The sequence below is a fragment of the Zonotrichia leucophrys genome, chromosome 17 (genome assembly GCF_028769735.1).
Source record: "Zonotrichia leucophrys gambelii isolate GWCS_2022_RI chromosome 17, RI_Zleu_2.0, whole genome shotgun sequence".
NCBI lineage: Eukaryota > Metazoa > Chordata > Aves > Passeriformes > Passerellidae > Zonotrichia > Zonotrichia leucophrys.
In genome coordinates, this window is record NC_088186.1 from 10,606,687 (window position 1) to 10,629,089 (window position 22,403).

The following is a 22,403-nucleotide window of genomic DNA, read 5'->3' on the forward strand; positions in this document are numbered from 1 at the left end:
GTGCCCTGGGAAAGAAACCAGAAAATGCACAGGGAAGTGGGCAGGGAAGGACTGCTAAAAGCTGAAGGTACCTCAAAATACAGCTGATGTATTAACTTCAGGTATGTCTGGTTAGGGTCTGCAACTTCATGAGTGTTCTTCTTCCAGGGGAGAATTCCAGAGACTCGGGGAGCAGTGCTGATTGATATTCTAGGGGAGAGCCCTGCCATGCCTGAGTTCTTTAAATAAAGCACTGTTAAAAGTGGGAAAAATCAGGATGTGGTGCTTTCAGGAGCCTTGATCTCCAGCATGTCAGTCAGGCTGGCTGAATCAGGACAGCTTGCTGACAGTGGGGGTTGAGTGTGATTTTTCCCTGGTGACACCTTTTTTGAGGGCCATCACAAGCAAGGTGCAGTTTAAAGCAGGCTGTGCTCCCAGGCTGTACTGTGACACCATACAGGGGATGGGCAGGAACACAGCGTGGAAAAAGAGCTCCACTAAAAAAGAGCTCCACTAAAAAAGAGCTCCACTACAAAAAGAGCTCCACTGCAATCAGTTCTACTGCTCTGCTTGCTTCCATGCCTGGGCTGCTGCAGTTCTTCCTATAGCAATCCAGGTGCATTTGCTGGAGGCTGGAATTCCACTCATGGTGGTTTGCTGGAATTCCACTCATGGTGGTTTGCTGGTAGATCCCAGCCCCTCTGTCTCCATTTCCTGTTCCTGTGTACCTGCAGCTCTGTTCAAGAGGCACAGCTGGATTTTGTGCTGCTCCTCAAAAGCAGATCCCAGTGCTGAGCCTGGCAGCAGGTGAATCCTGCCCAGCTCTCCAGTGACCTCCCCATTTTGGGAGATGCTTCAGAGCCCAGCCTACAGATCCTGTGTGTAAGCCCAGAGCATCCCTGACAGCCTCTTTCTCTTGTGCCTGAAATCCTGGCATAAACAGGAGCAGCTGTCAGAGAACATTCCTGCTCACTGTGACCAGCCCCACAGACTGCAAACTCCCGGGCCACATCCCACAAAACCCCCACTGATCCCAAATAACACAACCTGATTTTTCTTTGTGTCTCTTGGCTTTTCTGTTTTAGGCCCCTTTTCCTTGCTTAGCAGTAATTTTTGAAAATCACAAATACCATCTCACAGGTGAGGATATCTGGGTGTTTCAGACCACCCTCAGGCTGCAGGAGAAGCAAAATGTGGGAATTTGTCACACAATGCCACCACACAGCCTGATGAGCAGCTGAGGAGCAAATCCCAAGGAAGGCAGGGATGGCACAGCACCTGCTGCAGTGTCACAGGGTTAAAAAGAACTGCTTTTAAGGATAAATAGGGTGGCAAGAGGTGCCAAAGTGATCTTCAGAAGAAGTACTTTTGAAAATTTGATTTTATATATATATTTAAATCAATACATCCTGAATTTACTTTATTCTTCCCCATTTGTAGCTGCTCTTACTTACTGTGTGTAGCTGGGTGCTGGGCTAAGACAGGACAGCTGGTGGGAGGGGGTCACTAATGTTCACTGGGTCTGAGGATGATGCAGGCAGCAAACAGAACATTTTCTTTTCCAGTTTCTCAGCCAGATGCCCTCAAACTCACCAGCTGGGCACAGATGTACATCCATGTTTATCTGTGTTTCCACTGCAGTTACTGTGAGGAAAAAAAAGGAAGTGGCATTATTTTTTTTTTCCAAGATGGAATACAGAGTAAATATTTCAGAACTCCATAAATAAAAAAGATTGATCTGATCTTTTAAAAACATATTCCCCTTTGGGCTCTGACTAAGTGTGAGAAAGTTCAGCCTGAGAAGGAATTTATTTGGAAAAGCAGTGAAAGGTTAGAAGCAGGGATGTGGGCTGGAATATGCCTTGCAAATGTTAACTGTGGAGGCACAGTGCTAACGCCTTGCATGTGCAAAAACATTTGGAGGGTTGTGAATTTAAACCATGAAATTAATATCGTCAAAATTAAGGTTTTCTTGCCCACACCTTACTCATACAGGATATGGTGTTTGTAAAGTTCTGACAGGGATGGGAAGATGTGGAGGTGGTTTGCTGGTGTTAATTTATGGTTGAGGAAGAACCTTTAGCATCTCTGCTTCTTGATTAATTTGCAACATAAATGTTTCCTTAAAGTAAATTAACTTTTGAATTCTTTTACTTTTCTGGGGGGTAGCAGAGCAAAGCCCAGGAAGTTGCTTTGTTGTGCTCATTGCCACTTCCCCAGAGAAAAGTGTGATACAGTGAGTGCTGTGTGTGTGCACACCCACGTGCAGCCACCATGGTGACCTGTGAATCATTTACAACTGCCTGATTCATTTTCCCAGTGCTCTTATTTAATAATTCTCCTGCTCCTTGGGGAAAACTGTAAAAATGGATTTTATTTTCCTAATGTGTTTGCATTTTAAGTAAGCAAAGTCTCTTTAGATTCCCATTTGCCAAACAAGATCTGCACATGTAAGTGACCAATGGGCTGAGACCAAGGATGATAAATTTCAGTGGAGGAGGAAGAATTAAGAAAATAATAAGAAATTTAGTTCAGGAATTTGCAGTGTGGACAAATTTTGAGTTTTAAATCCAAGGTATTGGAGGTAGTTATCCCAAGATATGGGGATGGTCAGGCTGGAGCTCAGGGCAAGGCTCTGCCCCCAGAGGGTGCTGGCACTGCCCAGGCTGCCCAGGGAATGGGCACGGCCCCGAGGCTGCCAGAGCTCCAGGAGCCTTTGGGCAGCGCTGCCAGGGGTGCCCAGGCTGGGGGGGCTGGGCAGGGACAGGGGCTGGGCTGGGGGATCCTGTGGGTCCCTTCCAACCCAGAACATTTTGTAGTTCTGTGACCTGTCCTCTGTCTGAGGTGGGTGAAATTGGGAACAGCTCCTGGATATCCAGTGTGTTTCCATCCAAGTCCTAAAGATACACTCAGGAACAGGACACACACTGGAGGCTTTGATGTGCTGCAAGCCCTGCAGTTCCATAGCTCTGGAGAGGAGCAGTGTCTCTCTGGGTAGTTTTAATCAGAGATTTTACAAGAGGAGGCTTTCATGTTGCCTAAAATTCTGTGATCTTCAGATGATATTATGTAGAAAATTGCTAATATTTCTTTCTCAATTCTTTCTCAGATTGCTGCCCAAATAGACCATCCTTACAGAAATCTGGATGTTAATATTTGGAAACAAATCTCTTAGAGTTCCTAGGCAGGAAAATTATAGAAAAATATATTTATTTCAATAAAAAGAGGATAAGAATTTTAGTAATCCCAGACTGTTCTGGTCATCCCTCAGTTTGTCCTCAAGATGCCAGGAGAGTTTTAGTGAAGGCAGAAATATATCCCTGGTGGTATCCAGTGAGTGATGCACTTTGCACCTTCCCATGTGGGTTGGAATTTAGCAATAGAAAAGGTGTGCAACAGCCATACCAGAGATTATTCCAAATTCTTCTTTCAGCCTGACCTTTTTCTGTTCAGCTGCTTGTTGGCATCTCAGCAGTGTTGAACCTGAATAGCAAACAAACCCATACACCTTCTGTATTTTAATTCTCAGTAGCTTCCCTCCTGAGGATCTTCCTAACCAGGAAGGCAGAGGAATCCAGGGATCACCTTCCTGACACCTTTTCCTTTCAGTCTAAGCAGGGTTGGTGTTCTTGATTGCCTCAGGTGATTCTGGGGAGCAGGGTCCTGCATCCCCCTGGCTTAATTTAATTTCATTTTGTTCATTAAGAGGTTTTATGGAGTCAAGATCTCTTCTTTAATGCTGCTCAGTCATTTAAGTAGCACTTCTTCTTTTCACTTTGGAAACCAGGCAGTGATAATCCATCTGAATTCCCATCTGGAAATCACAGTAAGAGCAGAATTTCTAGTCCTGGACAAATGAGTAGGAAAAAGTCAAGAGAGGTTTGCTTTTCTTTTATGAAACTCTCAGTGCTACATCATTTAATCCAAGCAGTTGTGAAATAGATGAATGGTGTGTTCCCAGCCAAGCCATTTTTACTCCAGAAGGGGCTTTAAAATAAAATTGTCTTTATTGTGTGTTATGCAGAACTCCACAGTGTGAGCTTAATGGACTTTTCCACTTGAGATGGAACTTCAGATCCTTATTGATAGGAAGATAAATCTTTCCTCATTTACAGGTTGTGTAGGTTCAAGTAGACCTATTTTTTTAATTGTGCAAATTGAGGTAGTTCATTGCCAGATTGCTGGGAGTAACACCTTTAGACACTGATTAGACCATTCTTTGTCTTACCCTTATTCACACTTTGAATTTACAAGAAAAGAGCCCTGCCCTGCCCTGAAGTGACACCAGAATCAGGCAGGATCTGCTCATGTTGTGACCTTGTCTCATGTGTCTGAATTCTACCTTGGATCCTCAATATCCTACTCCATGATGCTGATTTGGGGGATAATTGTAAAATATTAATATTTTTTCTTTAAATGGCTGATACTTGCTGTCTGTTTGGATTCAACCTGAGCATACTTTTAATTGAGGGAGAGGGAAATTCTTTGATGTGTAACATCCTGAGAGTGTCTCTCAGCATTCAGTAAGTAGTGTCCAAAACACCTTTTCCCAAAAACATTTTAAAAATTAATAATAGAGTTTGTGACCATCAGACTATTCTGAACCAGGGTTCATTCTCTCAGAAATTAAACCAGGATATTCCCCTCTGTAGGGAAATTCCTGGTAGTCTGGCATCAAGTTTCCAAACCTGGTAGGATTACATCCAGGCCTGGATGCTGTGCATTGAAATCTCCATTGTGATCCATTCAGCTGACACATGGTTTCAATAAAGTATCACAGAATTTATAGATTCCTCTGGCCACCCACTTGAAAGCTTAAAAATTGCTGTGGGTAATTCAGCCCTGTAGCTGCTGACTGCACCTGCAGCAGCTTTTCTCAGGAGCTGGAATGGCCCTGGAATCCTTCATGGAGAAGGCAAGCACGAGCCTGTGGCTCCATGCCCTTCACCTGGCACGGGGCCCCTTCCAGCTGGAAGGTGAGCCAGCACCTTGCACCAATTTTTGGGTCATTTCAGGGGATTTGACCCTTCCCTGTGAGGGTTTGGGATTATTCCTGGCTTGGCAGCTTGCATCCCAAGGATGCCCTTGTGTGAAGCATGGCAAGCACAGTGTTAACCCAGTGTGTTCCTCATTGTCTCCTGTGTTCCTGACAGAGGCCAAATGTTTGTGGGAAGGAAGTAAATTATTGTCAACTGAGTGATCTTGGAATAGTTTGCCCACAGGGAATTTTTTTTTCCTTACCCCCATTTAGGATCTGGCTTGTGCCTTTGTGTGAGAGAATTTCTGTCCTTTCCAGAATTCTGGATTTTATTATTATTTAATCCTTACTAATGTAACTCTGGGTACTTTAATCCTCTTAAGGGTTTGCTGCTGACTTTGGGCTCAGTCCTGCTCCCTTTTCAAGGAATTTTGCCATTAGACACCTTTAAGTAGAGTTCTGATGTAAATTGAAGCTGATTTTACTGGCAGCTCTGTCCCTGGCTGTGAAATGCCTCTGTAAAGCTGTAACCTGTGTGCAAGGCACAGTTCCAGTGGGGAGGAGAGGGGGGTCTGTGCTCCTGCCTGCAGCCCTGACCCTGCCTCTCCTCACTGCCAGTCTGCAAGGAATCCTCAGAAGATGCCAAAGGCTCAGGGCAAAGGAATTGTCTGTGAGCCTGCGCGGGGAATGTTCTGCCAGCTTAGGAAGCCATAAATGTGTTCCTTTCCATCTAGGTGCCCCTCTGGCTGCGGAAAGGGAGAAGAAGCCTCTCTCCAGAGCTGTCTTTGTGCTGCCCTGGGTGGAATCCACAGAAACAAGTGAGGGTCCCAGATGTTTTGTTTTTTCCCTGATGTGTTGTAAGGAAGCATTAGCTGCACCCTGGGTCTTCCAGGGAGGCTGCTCAGGTGGAGTGTGCCCTGGACACAGCTTGGAGAGGTGTTTCCCCGTGGGAAGCATGCAGCATGGTCCTCAGAAAATGCCATCCTTTCCTGTTTCTGTGCATCAGGTGCATTAGTCATGGGGACTGGCTCTTCCTGAAGAGTGCTGGTGTTGCTCATGGTTCCTTCCAGTGAGGCAGATATCCCAGGAAAGGTGATGTTTTTTCCAGGTACTGCCACAGAGCCATTCCCCAGCTCCAGCCCTCTGGGTTTGTCATCAGCAGGACTTGAGCATCTGCCAGCAGATTTTCAGGAAACAAGGAATGTGAAACCAAGGATCAGAGCAAGTCATTGACTTGTGATCCACTGGCCAAAGCTGGAGGGATGATGCTGATCCTTTGTGGTCACTTAAACCCCACTCAGAAGGCCTTTTTGGGGCCAGAAACATCACAGCCTCAAAGACAGAAGCTGTGACATAAATGTAATGCAGCTGCAAGAAATCCAGCCCCTCCCCTTTAAGAGCTGCTCCTGGACTTTATGTTTGGGAAACCTTGTTTGTCAAGGTGAATGAGTTATGTGGAATTGTCATAGAATGTAGGATTTAGAATAGAATTCCTTATGGATTTAGATTTAGAATCCTTAGGATTCCTTTAGGATTTAGAATAGAATTCCTTGGGTGCTTCCTTTGCCATTCCCAAACCTGCTGGTGCAAAGGAGACGCCCTGCTCATGGAGCAGGACAAGCAGTGCTGTCCAGACTGCCCTCTTCTAATCTTCCTGCTTTTCTCCTGACTGGGACCTGTAGCATTTCTGGATGTTAGGAAGAATTCATCAAGCTGTTGTGATCTGTTTACATTCAGCAGTTTTGCCCTTCCACATGTGGAGAATGTCCCTGCTAGACTGCTGTTCCTGCAGTGCTCTGCCAGAGGAGATCAATAGGATTCAGGGTGTCTGCAGGGTGCCAGTTGCTGAGAGCTCCTCTATCAAGTACCTTTTGTGATTTCTGCCATTTGAAAGCTCTGGGTGAATTCTGGGCCAGGTGGAAATTGTTCTTCACCTTGGACAGGTCCTTGAGGAGCTCCTGCAGGTGCTGTGGGGAGAGCCCATGGTTTGGGACCCTGCATGGGCTGTGCTGGCAGGGATGCCAGCTGGATGGGTGTTTCCAGTGTGGGTTCCTGGGATGCTGTGCAGAGCTCTTGGAGCCCAGTGGGCTCAGTGTGTACCCAGCTTTTGTGGTATTCCTGCACTTAGGAGGGTGATCTGTATTTCTAGCTGTATTCTTAGTGATACAGAGCTCCTGACCTTTCAACACATTTCTGATTGCTCTTATTCCCTTCCTGGATTTCTAAAGCAAAATCCACAGAGGCCAAGTGTCCTAAGGAAAGAAGTGTCTTGTTTTGGCTGCCACTGCTGGGCATGTGTTCTCTGCCTTCTCTTTCCTGCCAAAATGAAATATGTGCTTCCTTCTCTGGGGAATATGTGAATCAAACCAACAAAAATTCTTCAAATCTTGAATGCAGGGTCTGCTGGGAAGAGAGCTGAGCTCAGCCTTGGGGCAGGGAGTTCAGCCAGTCCCAGTGAGTGCTGGACACACCACCAGAGCCAGCTGGCAGCAGCTCCTGGAGATGGGAGAGAAGAGCAGCTCATTCTTTTATTGGGATCCACTTGCAAGCAGAGTGGTCAAAACTTCTTTCAGTCCCCTTGCAGTTATTTCTTGGGGTACTTGAAAAACCTGCTCATTTGGCATCTGAGTGTGCCAGTCCTTCACAGCTGAGGAGCTGCCTTGTAATGAGGCTGTGCCTTCCCTTTTCTACTACCAGCAAGATAAGGTGCTCTATTTTGGCCTGTGTGTTAAAGATGAATTGTGAGCTGACTAAATAAGTACAGCTGGTACTCACTAGACCTCTCTCTGGAATCCCTGCTGCTGTTGAAAAGGCTCCTGAGCATGAAGGAGAATGATACTTGAGTCTGGGTTTGAGCAGATGTCTTTGGAGCATTTTGAAGGTCTGTGTTTGCAGCAGGGTCATTGCTCAGCTGGCAGCAAGGATTTGAATACCAGTAAGAACCAGCATGTTCTGGGGGCTGAGGAGTGTCCTTCCCTGCCCTAACAGTGCCTGCTGCTGTGGCTGTGCTTTGGGTGGAGCCTTAAGGTGCAGCCCCTGATGACAGCAGAGACTTTGAATCTGAGCAAACTTGCCTAGGTAGCATTGGCTGTCTGGATCCAGCTCTGCAGAGGTTTAAGGATGGTTTCAGTGTTGGTTTGCAGCCACACCTGAGCCCCTGAAGCCCCTTGCAGCTCTTCCCATGGCAAGCTGTGTTACAGGCACTGGATATTGTGCCCCAGCTGGACACCTTGGGGTAGGAGTTAGGAAAACTGCCCTGGAACAGCTTTCCTGTGAGCACAGCCTGGCAGAGCTCAAGAAGCATTTGGACAATGCTCTGAGATTGTTGGGGTGTCTGATCCTTGTGGGTCCCTTCCAGCCCAGGAGATCCTGTGATTCCAAGTGGTGCTGCAGGGAGTTCTGCCCAGGGAGGTTCTGGCTGGGAAAGCAGTGTCTGCTGGGTCAGTGCTGGGAGGCTGTCAGCAGAGATGGCTGTACTGATGAGGAGGAGAAATCCTGGCTCTGGGGAGCAGCCTCAGCAGGGACTGCTGTTCAGAGAGGTAAAGCTTGGCTGCACATGGGCAGCTCTTTGGGAATTCTCTGTAAAGCTCCTGTCCCTGAGGCTGGGCACTGCTTGCTGGGTGTTCTGTCCTACAGAGCCCAGGAGATCAGTGCCAAGCTGGACCAGCTGGAACAAATTCTTGCTTCTTTGTAATCCCTGGAGATCCTTCTGCTGTGGGGACAGTCCCCTAACAACACCAGCAAACCCCTGTGCTCTGGGCTGTGCTGGTGGCACTTGTTACATGTTCCATGCTCCCTGCACTGCCAAGGGGAGAAGTGCCCATACCCAGCATGGGCTCTGCTGGGGACAGTAAGATCCCTGTGTGTGACAGGTCCACAGGTAGCCATGCCTGGCCCTGTGAAATGGTGTGTTAGTTTTCTTCTGTTCTAACAAGTCTTGTTATTTACTGAGCTCCTTTCTTCCAAAGTAAGGTCATGATAGTTTTTGTTCTGTGAACATGAAAGTGCCCGGTCTTTGGGACTGCTTTGGAGAGTTAATCTTCACTTGGTCCTGTAGAGCTCATTGCACTTCAAAAAGGAGGTTGGCTCCTTGGTTTGGGGACACCCATTGAGGTGGGACTGATGCCAAGTTAGGAGTTTCTCTGCTACTTGACTGTGCTAATTGTCTGGGGGGGTTTTGCAACAGCTACACAGATACTCAGCAGCAATCATTGATCCTCTTCATTGTGGGAGAGGGCCCAGGGAAGAGGGAAGCCCTCAGCCCCGTTTTTTGACCACACAAGGAGCCTGCACAAGATCACATAATGGAACAGACACAGTTAAATGTGCCTTGCCAGTGCTTTTGCCACTGAAGTGTTCTTACAGGTGTGTTCTGCTGCTCCTCATCCTCTCCCTCAAGCCATGCTGTCTGTGCAGAGAGTCCTTTTCTCCCTGCTTGTCCAACCTAGACTTCTAAAACCCCCTTAACTCTAGTTTAGCCCTGCTGTGCTCTGATTAAAATACAAATAGTTTTTAGTCACAAAGGTAAAGTTCCAGTGCCCAGGTGTTTAACACCATTTAGATTTGGCAGTTTTCTCTGCTAGATCATCATAGCTCCTCCAGTCACTCTGAATAAAGGGTGACAGTGATCCTTTATTTAGTGCTGAACCCCAAGTGCTGCTGGAATGAGCAGTGAGCCCAAGTGAGTGATTACACTGTACCAATATATCGTAGCTTAAAATAGGGAGTGGTTTTAAAAGTAAAGTGATGGAGAAGTAAAATGAGAGCTTACTTAATGTGCACAGTCTGGTGTGTTGGAGTACAGGATGGAAGAGGTAAAAACAAGGCTTTAACTTTGCTGCTAGTGGGAATACATGGACACAACTGCACTGCTGCAGGGGAGCTCCCTGAATGGCAGGTCCTTGTGAGCCCTGGCAGCTGCTGCCTGCACTCCCTGCTCCTGCTGGGAAGGAAACACACAGGTTTCAGGATCCCTTGTGGCTGTACAAATGATGTGTTTCACTGTGTTTGCCATGGACTTTACAATGTTTGCCACTTTGCTGTGGGCTCATAGCACCAAGCCATGGGCCTGGGGTTGTCTGACAGGTGGGGTGACTGCTCAGGAAAGGCACCCCAGGGTGTGTCAGGCAGCAGAGAGGGGAAACCCCACCAGGCTGGCCAGGAAATCCTGCTCATGCACTGATGTGGTAGCTGAGCTAAGGACACTGATCCTATTCAGAACAAACCAGATCCATAAACACTTGGAGCTGTTTTACATCTGTCTGCCCCACACAGCTGTGGTGAGGGGTTGGTTGATGCTGGGATGAAGGGATGGGGTGTAGGGAACAAATGGATATGAAACCAAGCTTCACCAAGCCCTCCTTACTGTCCTGCTTGCCTTGGGCTGTTGGGTCTCCTGGGTTTGTTGGTTCTGACAGATCCTGGGTGCAGCTGGGAATCAGTAAACAGTGAGAAGCAGGTGTGTGCTCATACATTGCTCTGTGCTTAGTTCTGCCCCTTTGTCCCCATCCTGACCAAGAGCTGATTCTCCCTGAACTTCCAAAGGAGATGCCAGCAGGGCCTGCTGCCCTGCATCCTCATTGCTGTGAGGTCTGTGGGGTCTGCCCTGGAGAGCAGAGCTGTGTGAAGAGGAAATAAATCAGAATATGGCCCAAGCCATATAGTGTGGGGCAGGGGGGAACAGTGTGAGGCAGTGGCTGGCTGTGTGCCTTAGAGACCCGACAGAGCACGTGGGATGTGTCAGTGCATAGGGGTGTCTGATTGACCAGTGTGATTACAGTGCTTTCCTTTCACCTCAGAGTTTCTAAACTGGTCTGTTTTCTTCTTCCTACAGACAATTTTAGGTACACGTGTGACATTTGTGGGAAAAAATATAAATACTATAGCTGCTTCCAAGAGCACAGAGACCTACATGCCGTGGATGGTGAGTAATGTTTTGACACTCAGACACCTGAACTAGGCTGAGAAGTCTTTGGGGAAGCAAAGTGTGGCTCTGCAGGAGCATGTGGCCTGTGCTGTGCAGGACATGGCACTGCAGGGGTCACCTCTCTTTGCCATGGAGGCTCAGTCTACAGGCATTGCAGGGAGGAGTTGCTGTGCCTGATTCTCTCTGTGTGCATAAAACAACACCTGTGCTGGGACCAGGACCTTGCAGTGTGTCTGCAGGGAGGTCCATGGTTAGGATGGAGAGCCTGGGACTGAGTACCTCAGGGTAAATGGTCAGCCTGATTATTTGCTGGGAAGAAGTTGGTTGCTTTTTGGTTTCTGAACTTACAGGATTGTTCCCAACATACTTCTCTGTGAAGCATTCCAGATTTCAGAGTTAGGAACTTTCATTTTTGTTTATGACTGTGGTAGTGAGCTGGTGAAGTTGTCAGTGGCCCTTAAAGGGTGACTGTAGATGTGGCCTAGGCTGGTGACACCTGGACAGAAGCAGACACCCACTGCCAGAAGCAGTGTTTCTTTATTCTGCATTGGGGAAAATGAAGTATCAACGTGCTGGCTTGCCCCCTGCTTACTGAACATCTAAAGCTCCTCACCTGGGAGCCCACAGATACTCCAGACCTTCCCTGTGTGTTCTGCAAGCCTGGCAGTACTGCTCCTCACTTGGCCAAGGAGAGTTCTAGAAGGAGGCTGCTGGAGAGCAGCAGGTTTTGAATGGCTGGGCTGTCTCAGAAAAGCAAGTGTTTTTTCACAATACATGATTGATTATCCAAAAAAAGGCTTATGTTTACCTGGAAAGTGTGGACATCTGAATGTGCTCTAAGGACAGCCAGTGTTCTCCTGCAGGGCACCACTGCCAGCTCCCTTCCTCCTGTGGGGAGCCAGAAGAAAATTAGTGGCACTGGCAGTCAGTGTGAGGGGAATGTGGCTGCCTCGGTCAGAAATGTCTCAGGGAGCTCTGCCAGGGGCCACAAGAGAGCTTGGGAAGGGCTCCATGAGTGTGCAAGGACTGTCCCAGCTCCTCCCTGGGGCTGCTGTGCACCTGAACTCCACCTGGGGCTGTGTCAGGGTCAGAACAAAGGCCTTGAGCATCTGTGTGAATTAGGGCTGGGCATGCTCAACCAGGTCCTGTGAGGATGCTGCTGGGAACAGGAGGGACTGGGGCACAAAGCCTGGTTTGTTCAGTGGGGCTCAAATGTGCTGCAGCAGTGTGTGAATTGCAGGAGGAAAACAAGACCATTTAAGAGGATTTAATTTCTGTTTTGTTTCTTCCCCTCCTTCTTCTATTCTGTGTTAGTTTTTAGTGTGGAAGGGGCCCCAGAAAACCGGGCAGGTAAGCCGAGCTCCTTTGTGTGCTTTATTTCACAAACCTTTTCAAGCATTCAGTAGTTCAGACACAGCAGGTTGATTCTGAACTGGTTAGAGTCAAAGGAGTTTTGTCAGGGATTGCAGTGGGACAGGGAGCATCCTCTCTCCCTCCCCAGTGTCTACAGCCAGTAGGTTGATGCCCAGCCCTAGCAGATACCAGGCTTTTGTTGTACATTCACTTGGTCAGGCTTCAGACAAGCAAAGAAGCAGGTGTTTCATGTCTGTGGTGATCTTGTAAATTGTTCAAGGCATACACCAAATTCCTCTCTAAGGTGGGTTGGGTTGTGATTTGTTGCTAGCTGTGCTGTTAGCTGGTAGAAGTCCCAGGTTGGTATTTGGTAGGTGATGTGCCTGCAGACTGCATTGCTGTGCCTGCTGTCAGCCAGTTCAGCAGCATTAGAGGGGAGATTCCCTGGAAGACAATCAGGAAATATGGATCAGACTTTGCAATGTGTTCATTCAGTTTTTCTCTGCATTTTTTAAGCATTAATTCCTACAAGGCCTGTTAGTGGGCTGGGAGCAGGGGTAATCCTGGGGCACCTGAGGCAGAGGAGGAGGGACAGGTCAGACAGAGGGTCACTGGTTTATCATTCCTGTTTTCCAGTCCTGTTACAGATGGAAATGTGATTACAGGTGCAGGAGCATTCAGTGCCCATGCAGCTGTAGAAGGCAAAGCTGAGGTGTTGTCAGCTGTCCTGTGGCTCTGTTCTCTTGCAGACCCCTATGACCAGGCCGTCATCGCCGCCGACGAGGTGAAGGAGGAGGAGCCCGAACCCTTCCAGAAGATTGGGCCAAGTAAGAGTTATTATTGTGTCAAATAAAAAGGAGAGCTCAGGGGTTCACTGCCTTTGGCTGCAGCACCTCCAGAGAAAGCAGGAAGCACTGTTACACAGCAGGGTTGGGGTTTGCGTGCTCACAGGTGTGTTCAGCCTCAAAGGAGCATCAAACACCAACAGCCCTGGCCCTAAGAACTGCAGCTGTGTGATGTGCTCTGCTCAAGAGCTCTGCAAAGAGAAGGGGAGGGGAGTTCAGGGAGAAGCAATCTGGCAGGGATGAGAGAGGGCTTGAAGGTGCACTGAGAGCTGGCAGGTGATTCATTCTCACTGTCTTTGTGGTGGGTCCCCAAACAGAGCAGAGAGAAACAGAGAGAACACCAGGTTTTGCCAAAGCATTTCCCTGCATTTTCCGTTTTGGAAACATTTGATTATCCATGGATTTTCCTTCATCTTGCAGCTTGCTGCCAGTTCTGTACTCCCAGCACTGGCAAGAGGAGGAAGTGTCAGTGTGTGGTTACACTCCATTATTTCCAGTATCCCCAAAGCAGGGATGAGCACATTACTCCAGAAGAGCCCCTTCTCCTGCAAGAGAGCTCCACAATCCCAAATAAAAGTTCTCTAATACTTGTACCTGTTTGTTTCCTGGTTTGACTGTTCCTGTTGTCCACACATCCCAGACCTTCTGTAACCAGGGGACAGAACTGTGTCACCTGTAATACAGACTTTAGAACTGGATTTTCTCCCTTGTTTTGCACACTTACTTGTTGTAATTTTGGGGTAATCTTCTGAAGCTTTTTCAGTTCTACTGGCCTTTTTGTGCATGGTCCATCCCTCTGTTTTGAACTGTTTCCTTTCTTGGGAAAAGGATGTGTGGATTACAGGGCAGGCAAGTTCCACATGCAGGAGGAATGTTTGTGTGACTGACCAGTTTCTCTGTAAAAAGAAACTGGGAGTTGTGTAAGAGGCCTGGCCTCCTTCCTGACCTTTGTCCTTGTTCCTTTTACAGAAACTGGCAATTACACCTGTGAGTTCTGTGGCAAGCAGTACAAGTACTACACTCCCTACCAAGAGCACGTGGCTCTGCACGCCCCCATCAGTGAGTATTGCTGCAGGGCTGCCCCTCTGCAGGCTGGCACCTCAGGGCACTGGGCAGCACCAGGCTGCCAGGACAGGGCTGCCCCTCTGCAGGCTGGCACCTCAGGGCTCTGGGCAGCACCAGGCACTGTAAAGCTGAGCTGGGATCTCCTCTCACAGGGACGCTGTTAGGTCTGGAATGTCTCTGGGCTCCTACCCCAGCCCATGGAATTCTACACATGTTCCTTGTGGGGTTGATGGTTTTGGCTCTTTTTTAACTGAAGAGATGCACATCATTTTTATACTCCCCTAAATAATAAATGAACATACATGTTAGAGAAGAAGCATCTTTCTATGAGCTTCTGGGGAATTACTTCAAGCAGTGAGATAAAACTGGTTTCAAAATCACTTAAATGACCTCAGCAGCTTGCTACTGAATCACATTCAATAAATGATTTATTTCAGGGAGCTCAGAACAAGGCAGTTGTCAGCAAACTGCACAGCACTGTGGTCTGCACTCCCCACACAGAGGGGAGGAGGCTTTAGCAAGCAGTTCAGTGTAATTCAGTGCAAAATTTGACTAAACATGTTGAGAGAAATTTTTGCTACCTGCTGGATTTGAATACTTTCAAAGTCTGCAGAGAAGTTCTTTACAGCTGAATTTCCTGCTCCCTTCCCAGCGCTGCCCTGAGCTTTGCTGGGTGCCCGGGCTGTGCTGCTCCGGGGCTTGGGGTGATGGAGAGGAGGATGAGGGATGGGATGAGGGATGGGATGAGGGACGAGCCGAGCTCAGCAGCTGCAGCCGGCAGGGGGCGCGTCCGCCCCAAAATCCCCGGGATTCGGGTTTTTAAGGGATTCTAGTGAGGTACCCTTGGCTTTATGGGAACATGCTCCACCCGACTGTCGCTTTCAAGCGTTGGTGGCTCTTGACAGGTGCCAAGCAGGTTCTCTTGGATATGGACCATGGTAGAAGGTGCAGGGCATCAAATACATCAACATCACAAAGCTAATCTTGTTATTTGCCATCTGCTGAAGGACCTGCCCCATTGCTTCTGATTGCACACATTGCAGTTATTCTGTGGTTGCCTGCCCATGCAAGCTCCACCTCTTCACTGAGGTGTTGTCAGCCCTCAGGCTGCAAACATTGCTGAGCAGCAGTGGGTCCATGTGCTGCCACAGCAGGGCTCTGGGGTCTCTGTGCCCTGCAGAGAGCTCAGGAGCAGGGTGCAGTGAGCACTGGGCTTTGCTCAGCTCTAGCTCATCCTTACCTTCCCAGTGCTTCCCACTTCAAGGTGATTTATTGCCACTGATGTCTTCACCTTCCCAACCAGCCATAGTAATAGCTGAGCTGCTGGTTCCAGCCCAGGCTCTCCAGGATAAAAGAAACCCCAGCTGTGTTTCCCTGGGGTCCCTACAGTTCCAGTGGCCCCCCAAGGCTCTGCCCCAGTTCTGGAGGAGGAGGCATGTTCTGAGTGCTGGGCTTGAGGCCATTCTTGCACCATCATTTCTGCAGCAAAAGAAAAGAAACTGCCCCTGCTGCAGGCTAGTTCAGCAGCCCCTGAGCTGTGCAGGTGGGTTTCCAGTCCTTTCAAGTATCTTTAGCTATGAGGACACTCAAGATCAGAATTTTCATAAACTTTTCTTTTTCCTTTTTTTTTAACCTCTTTTTTCCTCTCCTAGTTCCCATGACCAGTAAGATTTATGATTTACAGTGACAAGCCACTAACCCTGATGAGGATATAGGAGAGGGCATGATGAGCTCCCAAGGCCAGTGCATCTCACACATTTCTGCTGCCCAGACTGTTCCTCCCAAAATCCAAGGTCCTGGGGGCAGCTGTTAACACCTGACTTTTGGAAAGCACAGCTGGCTCTTCTTGAGTCCTTGCAGTCAGATTAACTAAAGCTGAGACTGTGTCTTTACCCTGGTCTCATTCTTCTGGTGTAAGACAAATGCTGAAAATTCAGTCACAGTGGGACTAGTGAGGAAAGCCCTTCAGCATCACCAGTTCAGCTGTCTGGGTCTCTGCTGGAGTGCAAGCTTCCCTTCCAGAGCCTGTGTTTCTGGTTTTCTGTCATAATGAATGGAAAGTCATTGAAAATGGGTAAAAGAAAGAATTATATCCTGCAGCTTCTATAGCATCTTGCAGGATAATTTCTGGTCAGAGCTGCTGGATAGCTGCTGTCTGGAAAAGAGCTCTACTGTGGGCTTCCCTGGAATTGTTAATGCCAAATGTCTCCTTCCAAAGTTCCCTTTTCTGAGTGAGGAGTAGGGGCTTTTTCATAAGATCAGAACTGGGTTATGACTCTTTAAAAATAATACTCTTACGCTCTTTCTGTCAACGTATTCACTCTTTCGAAGAAGGCTGTCAGAGGCTGTTTTCAAAAAATAAAAGTGGATTTTAGGCACATTCATTGTCCCAGTTTTAGAAACATTTCTGAATGGAGATTCATGGGGAAGGGTTCAGAGATGTTCCTGTCGTCCTTCAGGCTCTGGCTGCTCTGTTAGATTGAGCTGATGGAACCATGTTTGCTGGGGCTGGGCTGTTGGGATTGTTTAGAAGGATGGAGAGAGACTGTTCAGGGCATGAAGTGGCAGAACAAGGGAAGGGGAAATGGCTTCACACTGTTAGAGGACGGGGTTGGATGGGATTTTGGGAAGAAATTCTGAGTATCCAGTTAGGAATTGGGTGGGCAGGCCCTGGCACAGGGTGCCCAGAGCAGCTGTGGCTGCCCCTGGATCCCTGGCAGTGCCCAAGGCCAGGCTGGGCAGGGCTGGGAGCACCTGGGACAGTGGGAGGTGTCCCTGCCATGGCAGGGGGGTTGACAAGGGGATCTTCCAGGTCCGTTCCAACCCAAAACAATCTGGCATTCTGTGACTCTGTGATGAGTTTGCAGTGCAGAGGGAACCTGGGGCACCTGGGATGTGAACTGGCTGTGAATGCCCCAGGAGTGGGATTGAGCTTGGTGAGTCGGGCTCAGGAGTGTGCACTCACCTGGAGCCTGCAGATGGAGCCTCAGACTCCTGGGTCATGGAAGTGTGGGGAGAGAGCCCTAAAACCAGCACAGCCCTCCATGGCTCTGCTTCCAGCATGGAAATCTAAGGTCATGTCAGGACCCTGAAAGTACTCAGAGCTCTGCAAGGCCCTGAGCAGCCCCACAAGGGGCTGTGCCCACAGCCACACTCCTGCTCCAGCCCAGCTCTGAGCCACACACGCTCCTGAGCTGCTCTGTAGAAGTTGGTCTCAGTTCAGCTGTGAACGTGCCCATGCCTGGCTGTGGGTCCCATGGGTTTGTACCCAACCCACAACTGCATTCCTACCTTGATGTCAACCCTGTCTGGGCACCCTGGACCTCGCTGGGATCACTGGTCCTGCTTAACCTCAGCAGAGCTGATCCTGCTGCTGGCCTGTGGATTGACTTGTCTCATTGCCATGAACTCCCCTGTGACCTTCATGATGGAAGCTGGCTGTCACCTCTGGGCCTTGCTCCCTCCTCTCAGGGTCTGTGGGATGGCCCTTTCCATACCTGGGATCATTCTTGGCTCTCCAGGGGACAGACAGACCTACACCCACCCTGACACCTGAGATGCTCAAGGAAGTTCACCAAGGCTTGCTGCTCAGCTCCTTTCTGGAGCTTTGGATGCACACTGGATACAATTTATTCCTCCAAAGTGCTTAAAAGCAGTGTTTCATTGAGGCAGCTGCCATTTTGGTAGCTGCTTTCCACACAGACCCTGCCTAGCCAGGGAAAAAACAGCTCCAGATTCCAGTTGGATGGTGTGTCTTTGCTTCCACCAGTTCAGTGAGGGAAATCTGTGAGTTCAGGTGCTTTTCCCAGTCTGATCCCACAGTGTTTTAGCAACAGGCTCCACCTGTTCATGTGTATAAAGACACACATTAAAAATTTGATAGGTTTGAGCAGAGGGGTTTTCCTGTGGAGAGATCTGTTTGCCATAGCCAAGGTGTTTGCTCAGAGTATGGAATTTCAGGCCATTGTTAAGGAATCATTTTCCAACACGTTCAGTAAAGTCAGTTTTTTCTCCATAGGTGATGATATAATTCCATCTGAACCTTCAAAATGGTTCCCTACCCATCCTGGCTAGATCTTTCTAAACAAACACCATACACAAATTATTAACCAGAATTTTTACCTGGAAAAAGTCATGTTGCTGAGACAATCTGGTCCCTGTTGTGGGGGTGCATTGTGATAGTGTGTGGATTTGTGTGCCAGATTTTCTCCTTGCTGCCACAGCTTGTCAATCACAGAACTTTAAGGTCTTCCCAAAACCAGAAAAGCCAGGAAGGACCACTGTGATCTCTGGACTGCCTGGAGAAGCACATTCTGTAGGATTGCCATGATTGAATTGCACAAAGATATGCTTTAGAGAGACATCTAATCTTGCTTTTGAGTGACAGAAAATGCAGCAATCACATAAGGTAATTATTTTGATGAATTATTGCCTCCACTAAATTAAGACTAAAATTAGCCAGCTGTAGCTTTGAGCACTGTCCTATTTATAACCTTGTGTGCTCAGTGAAGAAGGACTAAGTTACTGAGCTTCTGTCCTTTCCAGACCTGGCCTAGCCTGCTCTCCAGACCCTGGTTAAATCACAGGAGTTGTGTTTCCATTGTAAGTTCTGCTGTTCTTGGCCCTTGGTCATCCTTTTGTCTCCTCCTCTGAGTTCTCCAGTCTGTTGTCCACCCTTGGGCAGGGCAGGCACCAGCCCTGGCTCAGGAAGGATCTGAGAGCTGGCACTGCCTTCCTGATCCCCTTGGAAATTCCTGATTGCTCCCCCAGGAGCACCTCAGCCTCTTCAGCATCCCCCTGGGAGCTCCTCTGCAGCCAAGCACAGCAGTGACCAGGCTTTCCCCAGTGTCCTCAGCACCTCCTGCACCAGCTGTGTCCTTCAGCACAGGCTGGGCCACACTGCAGGGCTGCAGCACAAAGCTGTGACCCAGACCCTGCAGGGAGAATCACCCTCCACATCTCTGCAGCTCCCACTGGGGCTGGTCTGCTGCCTTCTGAGAGGGTCTGAAAAGCTCCACAGCAGCAGTTATGAGGTCAGCTCCCATGGTGCTGTCCCCAGTCTTGCTGCAGATTTTGAGGCAGGAGGTTTTTGTGGCCATTCAGCAACTCAGGATTTTCATTTTTAGAAACATCTTGGCCTTTTCATCAGCCTGAGGCCGTGAGTTCCACAGTGAAGGTGACTTTTCCAGAGCAGAGCAGAGGAGCCATATGATGCTCTCTACCTGTGTTGCTCAGCCTTCAGAAGGAATTTGGCATCTGATGAAATACAGACTGAACATTTTATTCCCAATGAACTGTGAGCTTCCTCCAGACTGCTAGAACTGATATTCCCTTGTCTTGCATTGCTGCTCAAAACTTTCTCTGCCTAGTGTCAGCTGAAGCAGCCTTCTCTGTGGGCTCTCAGTTTGAAGACATACTGTTTGTTTCAATTGGGAGGAAGAAGAAGACATTTTGGAGGTCATCATAGCATTGAGATTTTTGTTGTCACATCCCAGGGCAGTATCTGGGCTGCAGAGGATGTGCAGTGATGCTCCCTGTGTCTGGCACTGAAGAGTTGCTGATGGCTGTTTCTCATGGCATGGATGGGAGGTAAAGCAGACATTGGTGGGAATGATCCTCATGGAAAGCAGACAATCCACAAGCTGGAAATTTTCATATCTGGCTACATTTTTGCTGGCAGTTTGGCAGCAGCTGGAGGAGGATTATCCATGGAGAGTGAAAGGAAGCATAGAGAGCAAAACAAGCCTTCTGCCTATTTATCTGGCTGGAGACCAAGCAGAGAAGTATCCTGACTAAACTGAGAAAACCAGTGCATAATTTCCTGCAGAACTACCCTGACATGTGAGGAAATGTCAGCTTGGGGCTGTGTGTCAGAGCAAGTGAATCAAAACCCCTGGAACTGCAATGCCCTGTGAATGTACACACTCCCAGTCCCCAGTGCTGCTGCTGAAGGGGAGAGCCAGTCACAGCCAAGGTCTGTGAAGTCTCCTGGGATTTTGGAAATGAGTGTCCCATCCCAGCCTAGGGGACTTCTCCCCTGTTTCGGAGTTAGGCTGTGGTGCTGCCATGGCATTCCCCTGAGAGCTGCTCAGTGTGGATGAGTATTTCTCACTCACACTGGGTAGGATGTGCAGGGGCTGCTGTTGTCCCTCCACCTTTAGGTATCCCACAGAATCACTGTAGAAATCACTGGCAGGGAGCTGGGACTGTGGGTTGGTTGAACCTTCTTTGTTAGTGATTTTTCATGACAGGTGGTTGGAGTGGGGTTGGTGCTTCAGGACTCATATCCAAATTTCCATAGAAGAGGCCCCTTATGAGTGAAGGGGCTTCTTAGACAGTTTCTCCATTTTTGTAATGGTTCATTTAATCCATGTGGCCCAGACAAAGGGCTGTCCTCCTGGAGGTGTTTCAGATGACTTTTGGCATTGACAATTCCTGGTGATCCTCACTGTGTGCTGCAGAGACCAAAATATCGATGCATTCAAAGAGCATACCCCAGTAATGTTCCGAATTTCTTCACATGTCACCAGTCTGGAGATGGGACCAAAAGCCTTTACTCACTCTGCCTCCTAATTCCATTCCATCCCATTCCATTCCCACCACTGCCCTTTCTTTTGTATTTGGTCAAAGAGACAAGGAATGTTGCTGGAGATCACTAGGATTTATTCGAGGCTCAAGAAACAAAGCTTGTCCCTACTCAGAGATCTGAGTACTTTAGAAACCTGTTCCCAAAACTCAGTCCATAGAAATGGAGGCCAGAGCTTCAGGTGCCCCCAGCCAGGCCATGGCAATCACACAGTGCTCCTGGATGGATGGGGTGATTCCTGCAGGAGCAGGAATGGGTTGGTCCTGTGGCACTTAGAGGTGTGCAGGGGAACAAAGGAGCTTCCCCAGGGGGAGCCCAGCTCTGCCCAGGGGCTCGGTGCATCAGCAGCTCCAGCAGGCCCCGCTCTGGGAGCTCCCTGGCTGTGCAGGCACTAGTTCTGAGTGTTCATATCCAGAGTTCTCTCGATCTCCACTCTTCGTGGCAGTGAAGACACAGACGAGCCAGTCCAGCAAAAAGTCCCCGGCGTCCATAAACCGCTGCTCCAGCCTCCTGCACCGCGCGCCCTCCGGCGTCCCGCCCGCCTCCCAGGCCCAGATGTTCCGCGCTCCCAACTCCGCATCCCCAGGAAGCAAGGCCATCACAGGTACCAGCTGCCCTTCAGCCTGCTCAGCTCCTCACTGGCCTGCCATTTCACCCTTCCTGGCCTCAGTCTGCTCCATCCATGGCTGGCCCACAGAAGCTGCTCCCAGGAGCAGTTGATCCTTTATAATCCCTTCCCAGTGACAAGTTGTTTTGTTAAACATCGTGGTAACCACAAGGTGCAAAAGACCCTGTTTCAAATCCTGGTGTCACAAACTGAGAAGAGCTTCCTGACAAGGATTCATGTAATGACTTGTCAGGAATGGGGATATTTGCTTGTATTTCAGCACTGTTTGGCATTTAGTGTTTGTTTTTCTCAGGGCTTGGTCTGTGCCTTTGGAAGTGCAATGGAGTACAGGTGTTTTCACAGTGCTCCATTCCCCATAAGAACCTCAGAGATAAACAGAAAAATCAGTATTACAGAACCATTACTGAGGAGTTAGAAAATGCAAGTTAGGGTTGATCCTCTCACTGTCTCAATTTCCTCCTTCCAAACAAGATCAAGCCTAAAAAAAAAGTAGAAGAAAGAAAGCAAAGACTACTGAAAAATAACAGTTAATAAATAGGGTGTGAAACATAGTGTGCCATGTGCAGTCCACTGTGGGATTGATGGGTAGAGATCCCATCTGGGTGCAGAAGAAGGGCTGGTCAGTCAGTTGGTGTTTAAACACCCCTAGAATGTCTGGCATGGACAGATGCTGAGTATGAGAGCATCTGAGAGGTGGCTGTGGTGAGAGAGGCCATGGATGCTGAACAAGGATGGGTTTTGTTGGATAACACATACCCACAGCTGCCAAGGACTTGCTCCATACAGAGAATTTTACTTCACTTTCAAAAGGTTCCAATAGAAGGAGAGAGAACAGAGTGAGCTGCCCTCTCAGTGTGGGAGGGGGACAGTAGGACCAAGCAGGTGCATTAAACCAGATTTTTCTTGCTGCCAGACCTGGGGGAAGTTTTGGGGGGGAAGCTAAGGGATGAAGGCAAAACCACCATGCAAATTCTTTACAAAGGTTTTTGGAGATCTGCACCTCCCTTCCACTTGTGACATAAGCCAGGACTTGAACCTGGGTC

General features: G+C 48.6%; 1 protein-coding gene across 3 annotated transcripts in view; it reads left to right on the forward strand.

The window, feature by feature from the left end:
* Window positions 1-22,403, forward strand: part of ZNF618 (zinc finger protein 618) — a 149,844-nt gene that overhangs the window by 98,954 nt on the left and 28,487 nt on the right. For all 3 annotated transcript variants that reach the window (XM_064727377.1, XM_064727378.1, XM_064727379.1), the window contains 5 exons: window positions 10,791-10,880; window positions 12,198-12,233; window positions 12,986-13,063; window positions 14,051-14,140; window positions 21,148-21,336. In XM_064727377.1, the coding sequence (XP_064583447.1) occupies window positions 10,791-10,880; window positions 12,198-12,233; window positions 12,986-13,063; window positions 14,051-14,140; window positions 21,148-21,336 (483 nt within the window). The remainder of the gene's footprint in view (window positions 1-10,790; window positions 10,881-12,197; window positions 12,234-12,985; window positions 13,064-14,050; window positions 14,141-21,147; window positions 21,337-22,403) is intronic.